A 16,390-nucleotide genomic window follows, 5' to 3' on the forward strand; every position below is an offset into this window, starting at 1 on the left:
CCCCGACTGGGGGCCGAGCCTGCACCCTGGGCATGTGCCCTTGACTGGAATTAAACCTGGGACCCTTCAGTCAGCAGGCTGAGGCTCTATCCACTGAGCCAAACCAGCTAGGGCCTAAAATGGAGGCTTTTTGCCCAGCTGGCATAGCTCAGTGATTGAGCATGGACCTATGAACCAGGAGATCACAGTTCGATTCCAGGTCAGGGCACATGCCCGAGTTGCTGGCTTGATCCCCAGTGTGGGGCATGCAGGAGGCAGCCATTCAAAGAATTCTCTCATCATTGATGTTTTTCTCTCTCTCCCTTTCTCTTTCTCTCTGAAATTAATAAAAATATATTTAAAATGAAGTAAAATAAAATGGAGGCTTTTGACCAGATGGTATTTTTGATATCTTACTAGGGCAATAGAACCTAAAAAGCAATCTTCACTGCTCATATTTATTTTTACAGCTGGGCACCTGAAAATTGTCCTTAGTAACCTGAAATGGTAACATGTGCCCAACCAGTCTTAAGAAATTGTGAACCTCCCTCCGTTACGTGGGAGGGAGGGAGCAGAGGAAGCTATAAGTACTTAACATGCATATTGGAGCCTTGAAAACACCAGAAAGGATAGCACTGGTCTATAAAAGAGCTTGCAGGAGTGAATGACCACTGTAGAAGCAGGCCGAGAATCACAGGATGTCAGATTGGAAGGTCTCTAAAAGCTTACCGACTTGAGGCATTCCATTTTCAATATTCCAGTAGCATGCTGCACACACCACCATACGGTTTCTTGCTTCTGTGCCTCTGTCCTTGCTATTTCCTGTCTGGAATACCTCACCATCTTCCTTCCCTGGTTAATTACCATGAAGCCTTTTTTAAAAAATATGTATTTTTATTGATTTCATAGAGAAGGGGTGAGGGAGAGATAGAAACATCAATGATAAGAGAGAATCGTTGATTGGCTGCCTCCTGCACACCCCACAATGGGGATCGAGCCCACAATCCAGGCATGTGCCCTGACCGGGAATCTAACTGTGACCTCCTGGTTCATAGGTCGAAATTCAAACACTGAGCCACTCTGGCCAGGCCCATGAAGCCTTTTAATAGCCTGCAGAGGTTTCTCTTGGTAGTTGTCCTGAAGTCTTCTACTAGATTTTGAGCTCCCTGGAGGCAAAGGCCCTGTCCTATTCATCTTCATATTACAGATGCCTGGCATAGAGTAAAGTATGAAATAAGTGCTTGCTGAATGGAAAGGACATGCCTGCCAAGTGAGGTATCCACCTTTCTCATGAAGCTTTTTTGTGGATAGATACCATATAGTCCTTTATTTATTTATTTTTTCTTTTCTTTCTTTTTAGTTTTTACAGAGAGGAAAGGAGAGAGATAGTTAGAAACATCGATGAGAGAGAAACATCGACCAGCTGCCTCCTGCACACTCCCCACTGGGGATGTGCCCGCAACCAAGGTACATGCCCTTGACCTGAATCGAACCTGGGACCCTTCAGTCCGCAGGCCGAAGCTCTATCCAGTGAGCCAAACCGGTTTCGGCACCATATAGTCCTTTAAATCTCACACACCTAAACCTACAAGTGGAGAATAAATTCAATTATATGTAAAAAACAATGCAGACTGGGCTCCAGGGATGTCAGAGGTGAAGTATTTCCCCTCCAGTTATCCTCGAGGGCAGTTAGGGTCCTGAGGTTGACAGTTTAGTTCTCTCACCTCTGCAGAGTAATAGGAAGTCAGAGATAAGCAGCTTTCTTTACAGTGAGTCACAGTTTGTGGCTGGGTTGGAGCAGGAAATACTTAAGAGGCACATTCACAGTGAGCAGCAGTGTCCCAGTATCATTAGACTGGGCAAACTACTGCCCTTATCAACTGCTAGTTCATACACAGTATCATGAGGGAAGGAATCAGATCACACTGGAAGGACCTGTCCGGCATCCTGTTGTACAAGTACATGTACACATATACACACACACATACACACACACTAGCAGGACCATCCCAATAGGATGGAGAAAGCTTATAGCATTAGGAAGTTGAGGGTCATTTAGGCAAGCTCCATTTCAGGGTTATTGAAAGTTACAAGAGTAACAAATCAAAATAGGTAGTTTATTAATCATATTAATAACAATGATGGGTCAAATAATCAGGAATTAGACCAATAATCAGGAATTAGACCAATTTGGCAAGTATGGGTGAAAATGAAAGGAGCCTCATAGATTTTGATATCTAAAGTATGTGAGAGTGATTCATGTACACACCCATTCTGAAATCAGTATGGGAAACAATTTCAAGACCTTTGCCCATGATGAAAGTGCAGTTGAAGCTCACTAAGTCCTAGTGGTGATTGTGTCAGCTGACCATAGTAAGCAGAGAACGTCTGGTTTAATTTTTACACCTAAAGTCCAAGTTCAAGAAAGCCTGCTTAGATTCCAACTTAAAAAGTAGTGAAGAAAAACAGCCAACACCCACATAAAAACAGACACACACACAATCTACATGCTCTGCCTCCACCTTTTCTTCCACGCCTCAGTGTGCAAATCTGGCGTGCAACACAGGCAGAAAGCATCACAAGGGACACAAAGAAAAGACACAAGGCCAGGAGGTGTCTGGGTTTCCCGAAACCATAAGCAAAAGGGTTTCAGGTGGCAAATATAAATAATGGCCAACTCTATCATAATCACCCAGTCAGTATGGCTACCCAGCACTGGGGTTTTCAAAACATCACAGGAGGGGAGGACAGAAAACTCTTAAGAAGCTGCAGATGCTTCTGCCCAGGTCAGTGGACCTTCTTCCCGAGAGGACCTGGGGTCAAATGACCACACAACCTGGAACATGAGGTCACAGGTTTTCTCCCCTCTCTATACCACCACAGGAGGCGAGATTCCAGACAAGAGTACACAGTTTTCAGTTTTTGGTTTTGTTTGTAAGCAACATTTAATTAAACCACACGGCATCCAGGAGAAACAAATGTACCGAAGAATCCAACCTGAGACCAGATTATACATTTTTGAGGGGGTTGGAAAAAAAAATCAATGCTAATTGGGAGAGGGAGCATTATAATCAGAATACAACTCCAAAATAAATCACACAATAAATTATTTTTTAAAAGAAAACTGACACACATATACACACTCACGCTCTTCACACATGCATTCTAGTCTTTTATTCAGTGTTGACTGACTTCCATGCTGGTAGTGTTGGGAAATGATGAAAGATAGATATGAGAAAAGTAGGCTTGGCCCCTCTGCCATCAGTAAAATGAGATTTAAGATAATTAGGGAACCCACTGATGTCAGAAACAAGAGTAGAAAGAAGGAAACAGCAGTTATCAAGGAAGATTTTAATTGCTTCAAATAGGGAGAGAGGAAGAAAGCACAGAAATCTAACACGAGTAAAGGCACAATGAACGTGGAGTTGAATGGAACCAAACCCTTCCTTCAGTTAAACAGTTATTCTTTTTTTTTTTTTTGTATGTTTTGAAGGTGGTTGTAGTTTTGTTTCATTTTGATGAGTCTTGAAGGCAGAGTTGTAATGCCTTCCACTCCCTAAGTTTAGGGTGGCCCAGAAAGCTACCCTAACTACATAGCCAGGGACTGAGATTTAATAGGGAAAGAAACTACAACTGGAATGTGAAGAATTTGATCTGTGGTTGGTTGTAGGTTGGGTTTCCAGAAGGACAGACAGCTCAGTGTAGTGCCATCCAAGGGCCTCAGATGCCCTACACTCCACCCCCAGAGCTCCGCAGCAGACCCTGGAGCCACCCTTCTCCCCCACTCTCATAAGCACTCAGCCTACAGATTATTCAAGTGATCAGGAGAATTAAAACACACCCCAACCTGAGTTGCTCTGTAGCAAGTCTATTTACAATTTTCCTCACCTCTCCCTGGAGGTAAATCTGGGTTTCAAGTTGGGAAACTATGGGGTGAGGGGGTGCCCCCAGTGCAATGGCCAGTGGCTAGTCTCTCTGCCTTTGCCAGCTGGAAGGACTGGGATGAATTTCTGGAGACAGCAGCTTCACATCCACTGGGTGGGGTAGCCCTCGACCCTCTCTCTGTGCAACCAGGCTGGGAAAATGATAGGGCTCTGTTGCTGGAGGAAATCCCCATGACAGAGAAACCACACCTGGAATATCCAAGTGCTTTGATCCAGGTTTGGTGACCAGAGAAGAGGGGGGAAGGAGGGCATCTAAGCTCATTTAAAAACCGGGAGGCCACTGCCCTACTTCCCAGAAAGGGCGGTAAGAAACAACTCTAGTATTAAGTTTTCCCCCCTAGAGAAAAACATCATGAAACCAAACCCACACAAGGGCTTTTAACACAGCTTCCTGCTTAGCTGGGCAACGCCTCCTCCTTCTGGGAGGGGAGAAGGGGTGAAGGGGTTAAAGGGACTGGGCAATAGCCTCAACATGAGACCACCCACTTCCCACGGAAGATACAACATTGCCATAAACAGATAAAAAGCCATTTAAAAGGTGAGAAGTTGTAGTGCTCTTGCAGCCAGCCCACCTTCAATCTATATTACAAGCTTTTTACAACATACAAAATAGATCAATAACTATGAGGATCACATTCCCATTCTTCAATAGTAAATATACATGATAATAAATCTGTTATTAACAGAGGGACGAAATATGTATAAGGCAAAAGACATTTAAATAAGTACCGTGTCACCAACATGCGCTGAAGAAAATGCATCTAACTAGATCTAGACTGAGGCCTTTTCCCATGAGGCCAAGAAAATGAAAATAATCAATACCCATGTGACACAGTCCAAATGCTGGGGAATATGAGCAGCAGGTCACAGGGGAGGAAGGTATCAGCCCCAGTGAAAAGCTGTGGTTTGGCTTTCACTTATGATACTTATTTTGATGTTCTATGTTTGAGGAAAGGGGAAAAAATACATTTCTATAACATTATACAAAAGGCATCAACTCCCATTTCAAAAATAAATGGGAAGACTTCACAGTCCAAGTTGAGTAACTGATCAGCATCTACCCTGGAACGCTGCTGCAGTAGCCACTCTTGTTCTCCCTCCATTAGTGTCCCCTCTCTCAGCTCTATGCACTTCAGGATGCCAGGGACATTGCTGGGAGATAACTACTAACAGGTCTGAAAATAAGAATGATAATGGTTAGAGAAGTGTGATGATAGACCTAATCACTGCTTGTCCCAAGAGGCAATGCGGTCCAGGAGATGATAAAGGATAGCAGACCCCATACAAATAACCCAAGATGAGCCCTCTCTCTTCTAGCACTGGGAAGACTTGGGTTTCATCCGGCACCACGCACAGATCCTCAGTCTATGATCCAATAGCCTGGAAAGGTCCCTAAAATAGTTCAAGCCTGTGATGTAATTTTTTAACAGGCTTTCCCCAACCATCCCAAAAAGTCACCTGGGCCTCCTTGCTTTTACTTCAAGCTTTGAGTAGCCTCTGCACTTGTCAGTAGCAAACCCAACACCTGTGTGTGGAGCCCAGGGGCCCTATTCTGCTGTTCTTGAACTAGGACCTGGAAGACGAAGACACAACATATTGGTGGCTGCCAAAGAAGATAACTGGGCTGAGAGTCATCTCACCAAAGTCTTTGTGCTTCTTGGCACAGAGGAATCTTTGACTCATGAGCTTCCTCCCCGTTCTCTACTCTGCTGTTCACCCCTCCATCTTGGAAAGGCAAAGGTGGAGAGAAAAGAATAGGACGATCCTTTCAGTGAGTGGGCTGTGAACTCTACAAGCTTCACCTTCCCTTCCTTGTCAGCGTGGCGTACCCAGCAAGGGCTGTAGTTCCTGGACAGGACTGAGTGGCCCCCTGGCCTTCAGGACCAGCCAGAAAAGACTGAGGTGGACGCAAGGTCTTAGATAAGACCAAGACCCAGCCCTATCTTCCTCTCCCACCAAAGTTTCTGGAGTTTGTGAACATGGAATGAACAAAAGTGACTTTTCTCTTGAGGGCCTGGGTGGTGGTGGGAAGAATCAGTGTCCCTCAGCCCAGCACCCTGAGGAATGGGGTGGGGAGCCCCAGGACTCAAATGGCTCCTGGTCCCTTTGCTGCAGGGAAACTGACTAACGCTAAAAGGCTCGCCAGTTTATTTACCCTCCCTTTTTATTAGCTGTTTAGTTCAACTGATTAGTATTTAGTGTTTATATCCAACTTATCCCTGGAGTGAGGGGATGGGGTAGGGTAAGAGCAAAACCAAAATGCCCCTGAAAATAAAGCAGACCCACTCCCTTGTCCTTTCTCCAAACTTGACCTTTAAAACAGATCACTTCTCTGCAAACTCCTTTCTTGTTTCACTAAAAATGTCCCCAACCCCCAAGTCCTGGCCAGCCATGTCAGCTTCCTAAATGATGAAATACACCCGCCACGCTTCCCCCAAAGTGGGTAGGAGGAGGTAGGAGTACCATTCTCCACCCTGCCCCAACAATGAGTTAATTCATCACAACAAGGCACCTTTCCCCACGAGGAAAGCAGGCGACTTGGAAGCTGTTTCCTCATCTGGCTAGCAGGGATTGCTAGAGGAGGGATGGACGCAGGGTTTGAGACCCTACTGTCAATATAGAGTCCAATCACCAAGTCCAGAAGACGAGATGCATAGATGGAGGCGAGCTGGGAGGATGCTTGGAGTCTAGAGGTTGGTTGCAATGGAGAAACACGTCAGGAGTTCTCATGCAGGTTTCAGGGGAATGGGAGGGACCATCTGAGAGGAGGAGAGGGTCCATCCTTTTCCTGAGGAACAGGACCAAGCCAGGCTTCACCTGAGAATGGGTGGCAGAGGTGGGGCTCCACGGGCAGCTGAAAAACATTAACAATAAAAACCACATACCCAAGACTACCCACCAGATCCTGTATAACCAAACATTCCTAAATTGAGAGACAAGCTCTATAAGTTAACCTTTAACACTGAGGGATTAGGTTTTGTTTTTGTTTTTAAAGAAAATTAAGATGAGGAGAAACAAATTTTAAGAAAATTTCTAAGAAAAGCACACTGATTCTATTTTTTATGCAATTATGAAAAAACTTTCATGACTACTCGTCTCACCTCGGTTTGTTTTGCTGGGATATACTCTCTGAAAGTGTTTATATTCTTCTGGAGCAGGAAAGTCTTCTACTGGATGGAAAGAATACTTCGACTCAAAATCATCTACAAAAGAAACAGAATATTAATTCATTTCACCCTTCTGACTCTTCTTCGTGCCACTTCTGACCTCCCCTTATTGGTCTCCATTCATTCTGATGTACGTGAGGGCCTGCCTTGCCCACTAAACCCAGGTTCCTAAGGACAGCAATAGCACTGCTCTATGTGCCTTGTATGCCCAGAAGATGTGCTCAAAGGCTCTCTACATTAAGGAATTAGTCCGTGACCTGGTTGTTTTTGTTTATTTGTTTGTTCTGTTAATCCTCACTCGAGGATATTTTTCCAATGATTTTTAGAGAGAGGGAAAGACAGAAACATCAATGTGAGAGAAACACATCGATTGGTTGCCTCCTGCCAGGCCCAGCCAGGAAGGAGCCTGTAACCGAGGTATGTGCCCTTGACTGGAATTGAACCCGGACCCTTCAGTCTCCAGGCCGATGCTCTATCCACTGAGCCAAACCGGCTAGGGCTTGACGCGGTTTTAAAAAATATTTCCACCAAAAACCAGGCATCTAACAGGCAAGGAGCACAGCTGTTTGAATGGGAGGAGAAAAAAATATAATTCTTTAACACAGCCATCTTAGAGACTATCACCATGGAATACCAACTGAACTGAATCTACAAATTGGTAGAAATTAACCTAAAATGGGAATATTTGTCACAACGAGTGAGAGTTCTGACCAGATAATTCCCTTTTGGCCCAGGTTATCCTCATGTAGTTCTGCAACACAATTGGGATAGCCATCTCATGGCCCCTCTATAAGAAGGCTCAAATGCTCTATGGGTGTGGCTTGGTGACCTTCCAAAGGACTTGATCTTCAAAGCAAAAACCCTGGTCCACCTAATCAGAATACACTAGAGCAAGGGTAGACAAGAGTGTTAGGTCTGAAAGGGATTGTACAGATCTTCCCAGGAGTCTAATGATACCTTTGGGTAACCCATGAACACAGACAAGGCTTGGGGCAAGGAGCGGGCTAGAAGGGGGACATATTTAATACTTTCAACAATGAAGATTTGAAGAATAAATATCTAATTAAAGAAGTTAACGAGATGAAGTACAAGTTAGAGAGGTAGGTTAAAAAAATGTATCTTAGGTGGGGCCTAAGATTCATTGATAACCTTGGAAAAGTTAATCTGACACACTCCTGATTTACTCAACCTCCTCATTTCACAGATAAGGGAAGTGAGGCCCAGAGACGTGAAGCAACTTCCTTAAAGTAACACAGCTAGTTAGTGGCTTTGGATTACTAGGTAAATATTGTCTGCCTAGTGGGATGTTTTTTTGTGTGGCAGTTTTATAACTTTCTTCAACAATCAGCAGTTAGTCCTCATGCACATTAACTGTAGATTTTTAAAAGTGGTGACAGGTACATAGGTAACCAATATACAGAGACTGCCTGGTGAATCTTCATCCTCACTATGGTATGGGACATTCCTTATTCCTTTGGCCCAGACAGCTTTGTTGAGCCTGGTGTCACTGTGTACACCCGGAGTTCCCATCTCCTTCATGGCCAATTTTTGCATTTCTTTCAGTGCTTCTTGAAACTCACATCATGGATGTGCTTGTGAATGTTGACGGTGTAGTCTCTGGTCACTGACTCTTTGATGGCAGAAGGGCCCCTCTTCTTGCCACCCTTTTTTGTGAGAGCCATTATGCCGGGCCCAAGTTGGAAAGAAAGTTTATTTTGTTTTTAAAGGGCCAGAAAGGAGCTCTCCTTCCTAGAGGAATGCTCACTTCCTGTCTGAGTAATCCTGAAGAAGATGAAGTCTCTGGCTTAAAGGTAACCACAGCTAATGATCCTTAAGGAGCAAGAGAATGGCTTTAGAGTTAGCATGATACCTGCTGATTTTACTTCAATCTATCCCAAAGCAACCCATGCTTAGAATTTGCATAAGGAAAGGAACATCAATGGATAGGCATTGGAAGTCAGATGTAAAGTCAGGAGAGGAACTGCTGTGGACAACAGCTGTAAGTGACCATTCCCCTTCTACAGGAGTTAGTAAGTCACCACAGGAACTATGAGACTAAAACAGCTAGCTACTCACCCAAGAAAGATCGAACAGTGGTAATAGAATCTCTGTGGCCATTCCTCAAGGGGGGAGGAGGAGGAGGTGGTGGCCCAGCTGGCGTCCTTGAGGGCGGGGGTGGGGGCTTTCCTCGGCTCAGAGGTTCCGACCCGTGTCGGTATGGTGGGGGGGGAGGGGGAGCATCCCTGGCACCATTTCGGATCATGGGTGGCGGGGGTGGAGGAGCTGCAATTAAAATCCAAAGCAGTTAGGTTTGGCTATAGAGGCTCTGTGAGCCTCTGAGCACCATGTTACATATCATATTCACCCTCCTCCCATCCCTGCTCTACCAAGTTCAGAATAAATGTGTGACTTTTTCATTCCCCACAAGTCAGTCAAGAATCTATGTATTCTTGATTTTTTTCCTGCTTTTCCATGTCTTTCTCCACAATTCTAATACAGGACTTTCTCATACTTAGTCTGTTCCACTGCAAAAAGCCTCCCAAATGTTCTTTTTGCTTCTAATCTCTTATACCAATCCACTGTGTGCACCATCAACTCACTAGTCTTCCCACACTTTGCTCAAACTTTTTCAAGAGCTTTGTAGTTCCTACATCATAAAGTTTCAAACTCTTAGCTTCCAACCCAATTGGGTTTCCCCCAATTATCCTCCTTTCTTATACAGTAACCCATTACCTCAGTCAGTCTGATCTCACCTTCCTTCCTTTTTTTTTTTTTTTTTGGTTAATCCTCACCCGAGGATATTTTTTTCATTGCTTTTCAGAGAGTGGAAGGGGGGGGGGGGGGAGAGAGAGAGAGAGAGAGAGAGAGAGAGAGAGAGAGAGAGAGAGAGAGAAACGCTGATGTGAGAGAGACACATCCACTGGTTGCCTCCCTCCTGCAGGCACTTGGACACAGGTATTGACCTGGAATAAAACCCACGACCCTGTGGTGTGCAAGCCAATGCTCTAACCATGGAGCCATACCAGCCAGTCTCCTCTTCCTTTCTTGATTTCTAGGCTGGGGTAGGTACCTCTCGTCTGCACTCCCACTGTCACCTCTGTATCTCATTCATTCTCCTATATTGTACTGTAATTAGTCATTAGATGTGCCCCTTCCCAGTATACTGTATATTCATTAAAGTCAGAGAGCATTGTCCATTCATTTAAGTACCCAACCACACCAAATGTACAGCACATGGTAGGCATTCAATCAACCTTTGCTGAATAAACCAAATTACATATGTTTTGCTCTTCTGACTCCTTCACAATACTCGGAAATACCATCCCCTCTTCCCTTACCACCAAATCCTAGCTATCCTTTAAGCTTCAACTCAAGTTTCATCTTCTCAAGGCTTTCCCAAAGCAATCTACTCTATTCCGAACTCCTCCTTCTTTGGTCTCCCAAAGCATTTATAGGTATGTCACTTTTTTAAAAAATGTATTTTTATTGATTTCAGAGGGGAAAGGAGAAAGATAGAAACATCAATGATGAAAGAGAATCATTGATCAGCTGCCTCCTGCATGCCCCCCACTGGGGATCGAGCCCACAACCCCGGCATGTGCCCTGACCTGGAAACAAACCATGAACTCCTGGTTCATAGGTCGATGCCCCCCAACTCCCTTAAGGGATTTCCGTATTTTTTATCTCCAAGTCCTCTCTTATTCCTGCATTTGTGAACTCATTCCAATTAGACTTTTACTTTCACCTTCCCTCCACCACTCCACTAATACCCAAAACGATCCCATGTTGTTTGGAGTCCCCCAAAAAGATTCCCATATTGCTGAGACCAATGTCATCTCGGGCTTCAACTTAACTGACCCAGCTATAGCATTGGACACAACCCTAGAAGAGGTAGATGAGATTGTGTATTCTCTTCACAAAATAGCATGGCTGAAAGCAGAGTGAGGGAGACCAGGACAGCTGTCTGGGGCTTTCTCATATCCAGGAATTTTGGCTCACTCAATCTTGGAATTTCTCCATCCCTCTTTCTTCCTTTCCCTTCTTCCTTCCTCACCAGTGGCTCTTTCTCAGCTTGCCCTGCTTGGCAGTCTTCATCTCTCTGACCTCTAATCTAGGAGGGCCCCAAGGTTTAGACCTCTTCTCTATACTCTCTACCTGGGTGATCTGACTCAGCATGTCGTTTTCAATATCGTTCAAATTTCTCTCTCTAGCCCAGACCTCCACCCTGAACTTCTGAGTTGATAGCCAATCACCAATTAATTATTTCCTCTTGAACGTCTAATAGGCATCTCAAACTTGAGTTCTCCAAAACTGAGTATCTTCCCCCAAACCCGCTGTGGTCCTACCCACCTGCCGTTTCTTGCAATAGCCTCATAAGTGGCATCTTTTTGCCACCTCTGTCTTCCCGCAGTCTGTTCTCAACATAAAAGCTGACATTTTTATTTTATTTTTTAAAATGTTTTTATTGACTTCAGAGAGAGGAAGAGAGAGGGAGAGAGGGATAGAAACTTCAATGATGAGAGAGAATAATTTATTGGCTGCCTTCTGCCCACTGGGGATCGAGCCACAACCCAGGCACGTGCTCTGACCGGGAAACAAACCATGACCTCCTGGTTCATAGGCTGATGCTCAACCACTGAACGACCCCAGCTTAACTAAGGTGACCTTTTTAAAGGTAAATATATGCTACTTCTCTGTTCCAACCCCTCCAGTGGCTTCCAATATTCAACAAAGTAAAACCCTAAGTCTTTACAAAGTCTTACAATGTTCTCCCGTGGAAATCTAGATTCCTGATGCCATGTTCTGCCACGCTTCCCCTCACTCATTCTAGTCCTGTCTCAATGTCTTTGCATTTGCTGTTCTCAGTGCCTGCTTAGCTTATTCCCATACCGTCTTCAGTCTTTACCAAACTGACCCTAACCTCATCCCCAACCCTGCAATTGGAAATATCATCACCCCATCCCACCCAGTATATCCTATCCCCCTTCTCTGCTTTGTATTTCTCTAAAGCACCTACGTACTATGTATTTACATACTATGTATTTACATACTAGTATATATATTTTTTAAATATATTTTTTACTAATGTGACTATATGCTAAAACAGGATTTTTTTACATTTTCTATTTATTGCTGTTTCCCTAACAAAAAAGTCTGACTCACAAAAAGGCATTCAATAAGCCTGTTGAATGAGTAAGTGAATTCTTATCTTCAGTCACTAAAGGAGAGCTCTGGGGGAAAGAGTGAAGAGAAAAGAGAAGCTCAACTCTCAGTGTGTTAGGAAAAAAAAGTGTGTGCAGGCACTTACCTGCTCCCCGACTGGGAGGGTCTCGGGCTGGGGGAGGTGGCCTATTACTCTGTAAAGAAGGAGAGACTGAAGTAGGTGGAGGAGGTGCTAGGCCTCTGACAGGCCCTGGTGTCTTCCTATGCAAAGAATTGTGTCTCTGTGGCAGCTCAGGGGCTGACTCATTAGTGGGACTAGAGGGTCCATTGGGGACCCCTGGAGGCTGGCGGTAAGGCGGAGGAGGAGGAGCCAGAGACTGGCCACTTGGTCCCGTTCTGATATTCACAGGGGAAGGAGGTGGTTTGACTGGGGGTGGAGCAGGAGGTCCATCTCGACCAGGGTGAAGCCTTTGTCCGGGTGTGGGTGGCAAGGGTTTCTCTCTGTTGTAGGCTGGGGCTTTGTTGCTGTGCATAGGCAGAGGTGCAGGGGGTGCGTTGGCACGCCGCCCTGGTGGTGGCGGAGGAGGGGCAGAGGAGCTGTGCTTCATGCCTGTACTGCTGGTGGTGATAGGCCGAGAGAGGTCCGGTAATGAAGGCCTCTGCATCCGGGGCAGCTCTGGGAGTGAGGCTCGGCCGCTGTCTGTATCATCTTGAGGGCGCCCACTGGCTGTGGACCCTGGAGGCCTTGGGGCAGCAGCTCGAGAACTGGGAACTTGCAGGGCTGGCTTACCAGCTAGGTTCTCTACAAACAGACCAGACAGCACACTGGGTCAACAGAGCTAGAGATACATTGGTTAGTATCTCTAAGTCACCCAGCCTCACTTCCTTGCACAGCAGCAGGGAAAGTATTTGTATAGTACTGGGTTTTAATCTGGCCCACTAACAAATATTGCTGATATACGTTGAATACATTTTTATGTAATGCCTTTGCTTTAATCTACTCTATAACTCCACCCCTGCTCCCTCTCCTTCCTCCCACCTCTACCACATTCCTCAGCCCCAGATGAACCACTTGGGACCAGTAGGAAATGAATGCACTTGGGAAATATTGTAAGAAAGTACTTATCAGATACCTGAAACGTCCTTAGCTCCCACATGGCGGAGCTTCGGCACTCCTCCTTGGAAGAGACCTCCCTTGGGCTGCAGGGCACCTGCTCCAGAGCCATAACCACCACCGCTTCCTTTGGGTTCTGGAAAGCAAACCATCAGAGCTTTCATTTCATATCCTCCAAGCTGGTGACCAACTTAATCCTGAGGAAAAACTCCTCCTCTATTTGGGTTCTAATTTGCAAACAAGCCAATCTTGCTTTTGCCTTTGCATTAAAAAAATAAAAGTGAAGCCTCTCTGCTCCACAGCTTCATGTAGGGATGAAAGTCTTTGCTGTGATGAAAGAAAAACAACAAAAGGAACAAAGAGCCAATCTTCCCGTATTTGGTTGGGTGAGGGATAACCTGGATAAAGACATGTTCAACAGAGTTCCTTGGGCTCTGCTCTCATAGTTGAGGATTATAAGGGGCGAACGGCCAGGGACGCAGTGGCCTTTCGGAACGGACACTTGCAGCAACTATGAAATCATCACTGGCTTCCGCTGAGTGGTTTTTAGGACGGTAGTGGTCTCCTCAGAGAACAGCCAAGGATGTGCCCTAACAAGCACAACAGGCACTAGTGACCGTAGGAGACGGAAGTCTTACTGAGAGTGCTTCCCAAAGGTCAAAAAGATGTTCCTAAGTTACGGGAAGATCATCAAAGGACGTCCCAGGAAAAAACTCGCCCACTCAAGACCCAGCAATAAAAATGACAGCCCAGCCAAGTTTTCAAATCAGTCCTAGGCTTAGACTCACTCTCTATGACGGGAGCACTCCGATCATTAATGTTGGTCACCTTCTTCAGCTTGGTCCCTTTGCAGATGTCCTGTAAGAGGGCACCTCGACCCCGCTGCTCATCTCTACTCAGCTTGATCTGCTCTGTGTTTCCCTAGAGGAAGAGGAATATATAAGAAGTTCAGCACAACAGTCCCCTTCATCACAAGCTTGGGATAGATGCCTTAAGCCAAGCCAGGGTTCCATGAGATACCTATCTACCTTAATCAGATATATATGCCACCCATCACACCACGGTGTACACCACCATTCTTCTTAGTCCTTTTGCTCCCACCGTACCTCCTATTCAGCTGTCTCTGATCGGAGGCCTGCACTAATACTTACTGAATACCTAATGCACCAGGGTTGTGTGTTAGATGCTTTAGCTACATCAGCATCACCAAGGCAAACATCTACTGAACCCCTGCTAGGCCTTTATCTCATTTAAATGTTGAAACATGCTATGACCAACTACAACAGGAACATAGGGCTAGACAGCAAGATAAATGGCCCAGATCTATATAAGAAATAATAAAAGTATATTTCATCAGAAAGAATAGATTATTAAATACAAGATGTTAATAACACTGGTAATTTTTGAGAAAAAAAAAATAATAAATTTAAATACATTTCTACCTCACAGCTTATTCTCAAACAATTCTAGCTGAATTATAATATTTAAGTGTAAAAACTACAGAAATACTATATTTAAAAAATTGCTAAGGGAAGAACATTCTAAATATGACAACTAAAATACAGGAACAGAAAAATAAAAGACAGGAAAAGATCAATAGATTTGCTTAGTACAAATTATTTATTAGGAATATAAGTAAATAAACAGGTGATACACTGGGAGGAAAAATCATCTGTGACAAATGTAACATATGATAGACACAAAAGATAGTGTCCTAAATCTATAGAGCATTAAAATACAAAGATGACTGAGGAATCAACAGGATAATAAGCAAAGAATATGAACAATACTATGTAAAAGAAATCAAAGAACCCAGCTGGTGTGGCTCCATGGTTGAGTGTCAAACTATGAACCAAGAGATCACAGCTTGATTCCAAGTCAGGGCACATGCCTGGGTTGCTGGCTCAATCCCCAGTGAGGGGCTTGCAAGACGCAGCTGGTCAATGATTCTCTCTCATCACTGATGTTTCTATGTCTCTCTCTCTCTCCCTTCCTCTCTAAAATCAATAAAAATATATTTAAAAAATAAAAATAAAAAAGCCAGCAAATATGAAAAAAAATCAACTACAAAAAAGAAATACAGGGTGAAACACATTATCATTATCCACCTATGACATTGGTGAAGGTTAAAATTGTAACTAAAAAGGATGCTAGCTTTACCTTAGCCGGTTTGGCTCGGTGGATAGAACGTTAGCCTGAGGACTGAAGGGTCCTGGGTTCAATTCTAGTCAAGGGCACGTACCTCGGTTGCAGGTTCCCTGGCCCTGGTCGAGGTGCATGCAGGAGGCAACCAATCAATGTGTCCCTCTCACATTGATGTTTCTCTCTGTCTCTCCCTCTCCTTTCCACTCTCTAAAAAAAGATCAATGGAAAAATATCCTCGGGTGAGGATTAACAAACAAAAAAATGCTAGTTTTATGAAGGCAGGAACCAGTGAGCAATGATGTACAGTACCTGGCACCTGGCAAATGTTCAAAAAACGTGTAGAATAACTAACTGCCCAATGGTGGTCATAAGGATTCAGGGAAACAGGCACTCTTTTGTACTACCTGCAGTTAGATAAGTTGGTATGATCATTCTAGAAAGTGATTTATGTGTTAAACACCTTTTAAAAGTCTAGCACAGGAATTCTACTTCTAGGAACTGACTTTAAGAAAACAACTGAATAAGTGCACAAACATGTTACTACTATAGCGAAAACACAGTTTATAATAGCACAAAGCTGAAAATAATCTAGAAGTTAAACCAAAAAAACAATGATAACCAACAATGGGATGCAAGATAAACTCTTAAAGAAGTGTAAGTAAATACTTTTCATGATAGTAAATGTTTACCACAATCAAGTAAAAAACATTATAAAACAATATTTATAGCATGATTCCAGTTTTCTCTATCAGTAACCTAAGAACTTACCTCACGAGGTAGTTTTTAGAAATGACAATACTTGTCAAGAGCCTAGCAGTGTCTGGTGCATAATAAAAGCTCAATGGCCTTAGCTGGATTTGCTCAGTGGATAGAGCATT

The 16,390-nt window shown here is 44.2% G+C and overlaps 1 protein-coding gene and 1 pseudogene across 9 annotated transcripts in view; both read right to left on the reverse strand.

The window, feature by feature from the left end:
- Positions 1–2,891: 2,891 nt before the first annotated feature.
- Positions 2,892–16,390, reverse strand: part of WIPF2 (WAS/WASL interacting protein family member 2) — a 34,741-nt gene continuing 21,242 nt past the window's right edge. For 7 of the 9 annotated variants that reach the window (XM_036339071.1, XM_036339067.1, XM_036339074.1 and 4 more), the window contains 6 exons: positions 14,156–14,288; positions 13,387–13,503; positions 12,399–13,055; positions 9,167–9,373; positions 7,025–7,126; positions 2,892–6,777 (listed from right to left, as the gene is read on the reverse strand). In XM_036339071.1, coding sequence (XP_036194964.1) covers positions 6,737–6,777; positions 7,025–7,126; positions 9,167–9,373; positions 12,399–13,055; positions 13,387–13,503; positions 14,156–14,288 — 1,257 coding nt within the window. In that variant the 3' untranslated portion in view covers positions 2,892–6,736. The remainder of the gene's footprint in view (positions 6,778–7,024; positions 7,127–9,166; positions 9,374–12,398; positions 13,056–13,386; positions 13,504–14,155; positions 14,289–16,390) is intronic. The other 2 variants (XR_004972659.1, XM_036339075.1) reach the window with 2 other exon arrangements.
- Positions 7,577–9,158, reverse strand: LOC118671211 (annotated as a pseudogene).

This window comes from Myotis myotis, unplaced genomic scaffold (assembly GCF_014108235.1).
Source record: "Myotis myotis isolate mMyoMyo1 unplaced genomic scaffold, mMyoMyo1.p scaffold_m19_p_17, whole genome shotgun sequence".
NCBI classification, from domain to species: Eukaryota; Metazoa; Chordata; class Mammalia; order Chiroptera; family Vespertilionidae; genus Myotis; species Myotis myotis.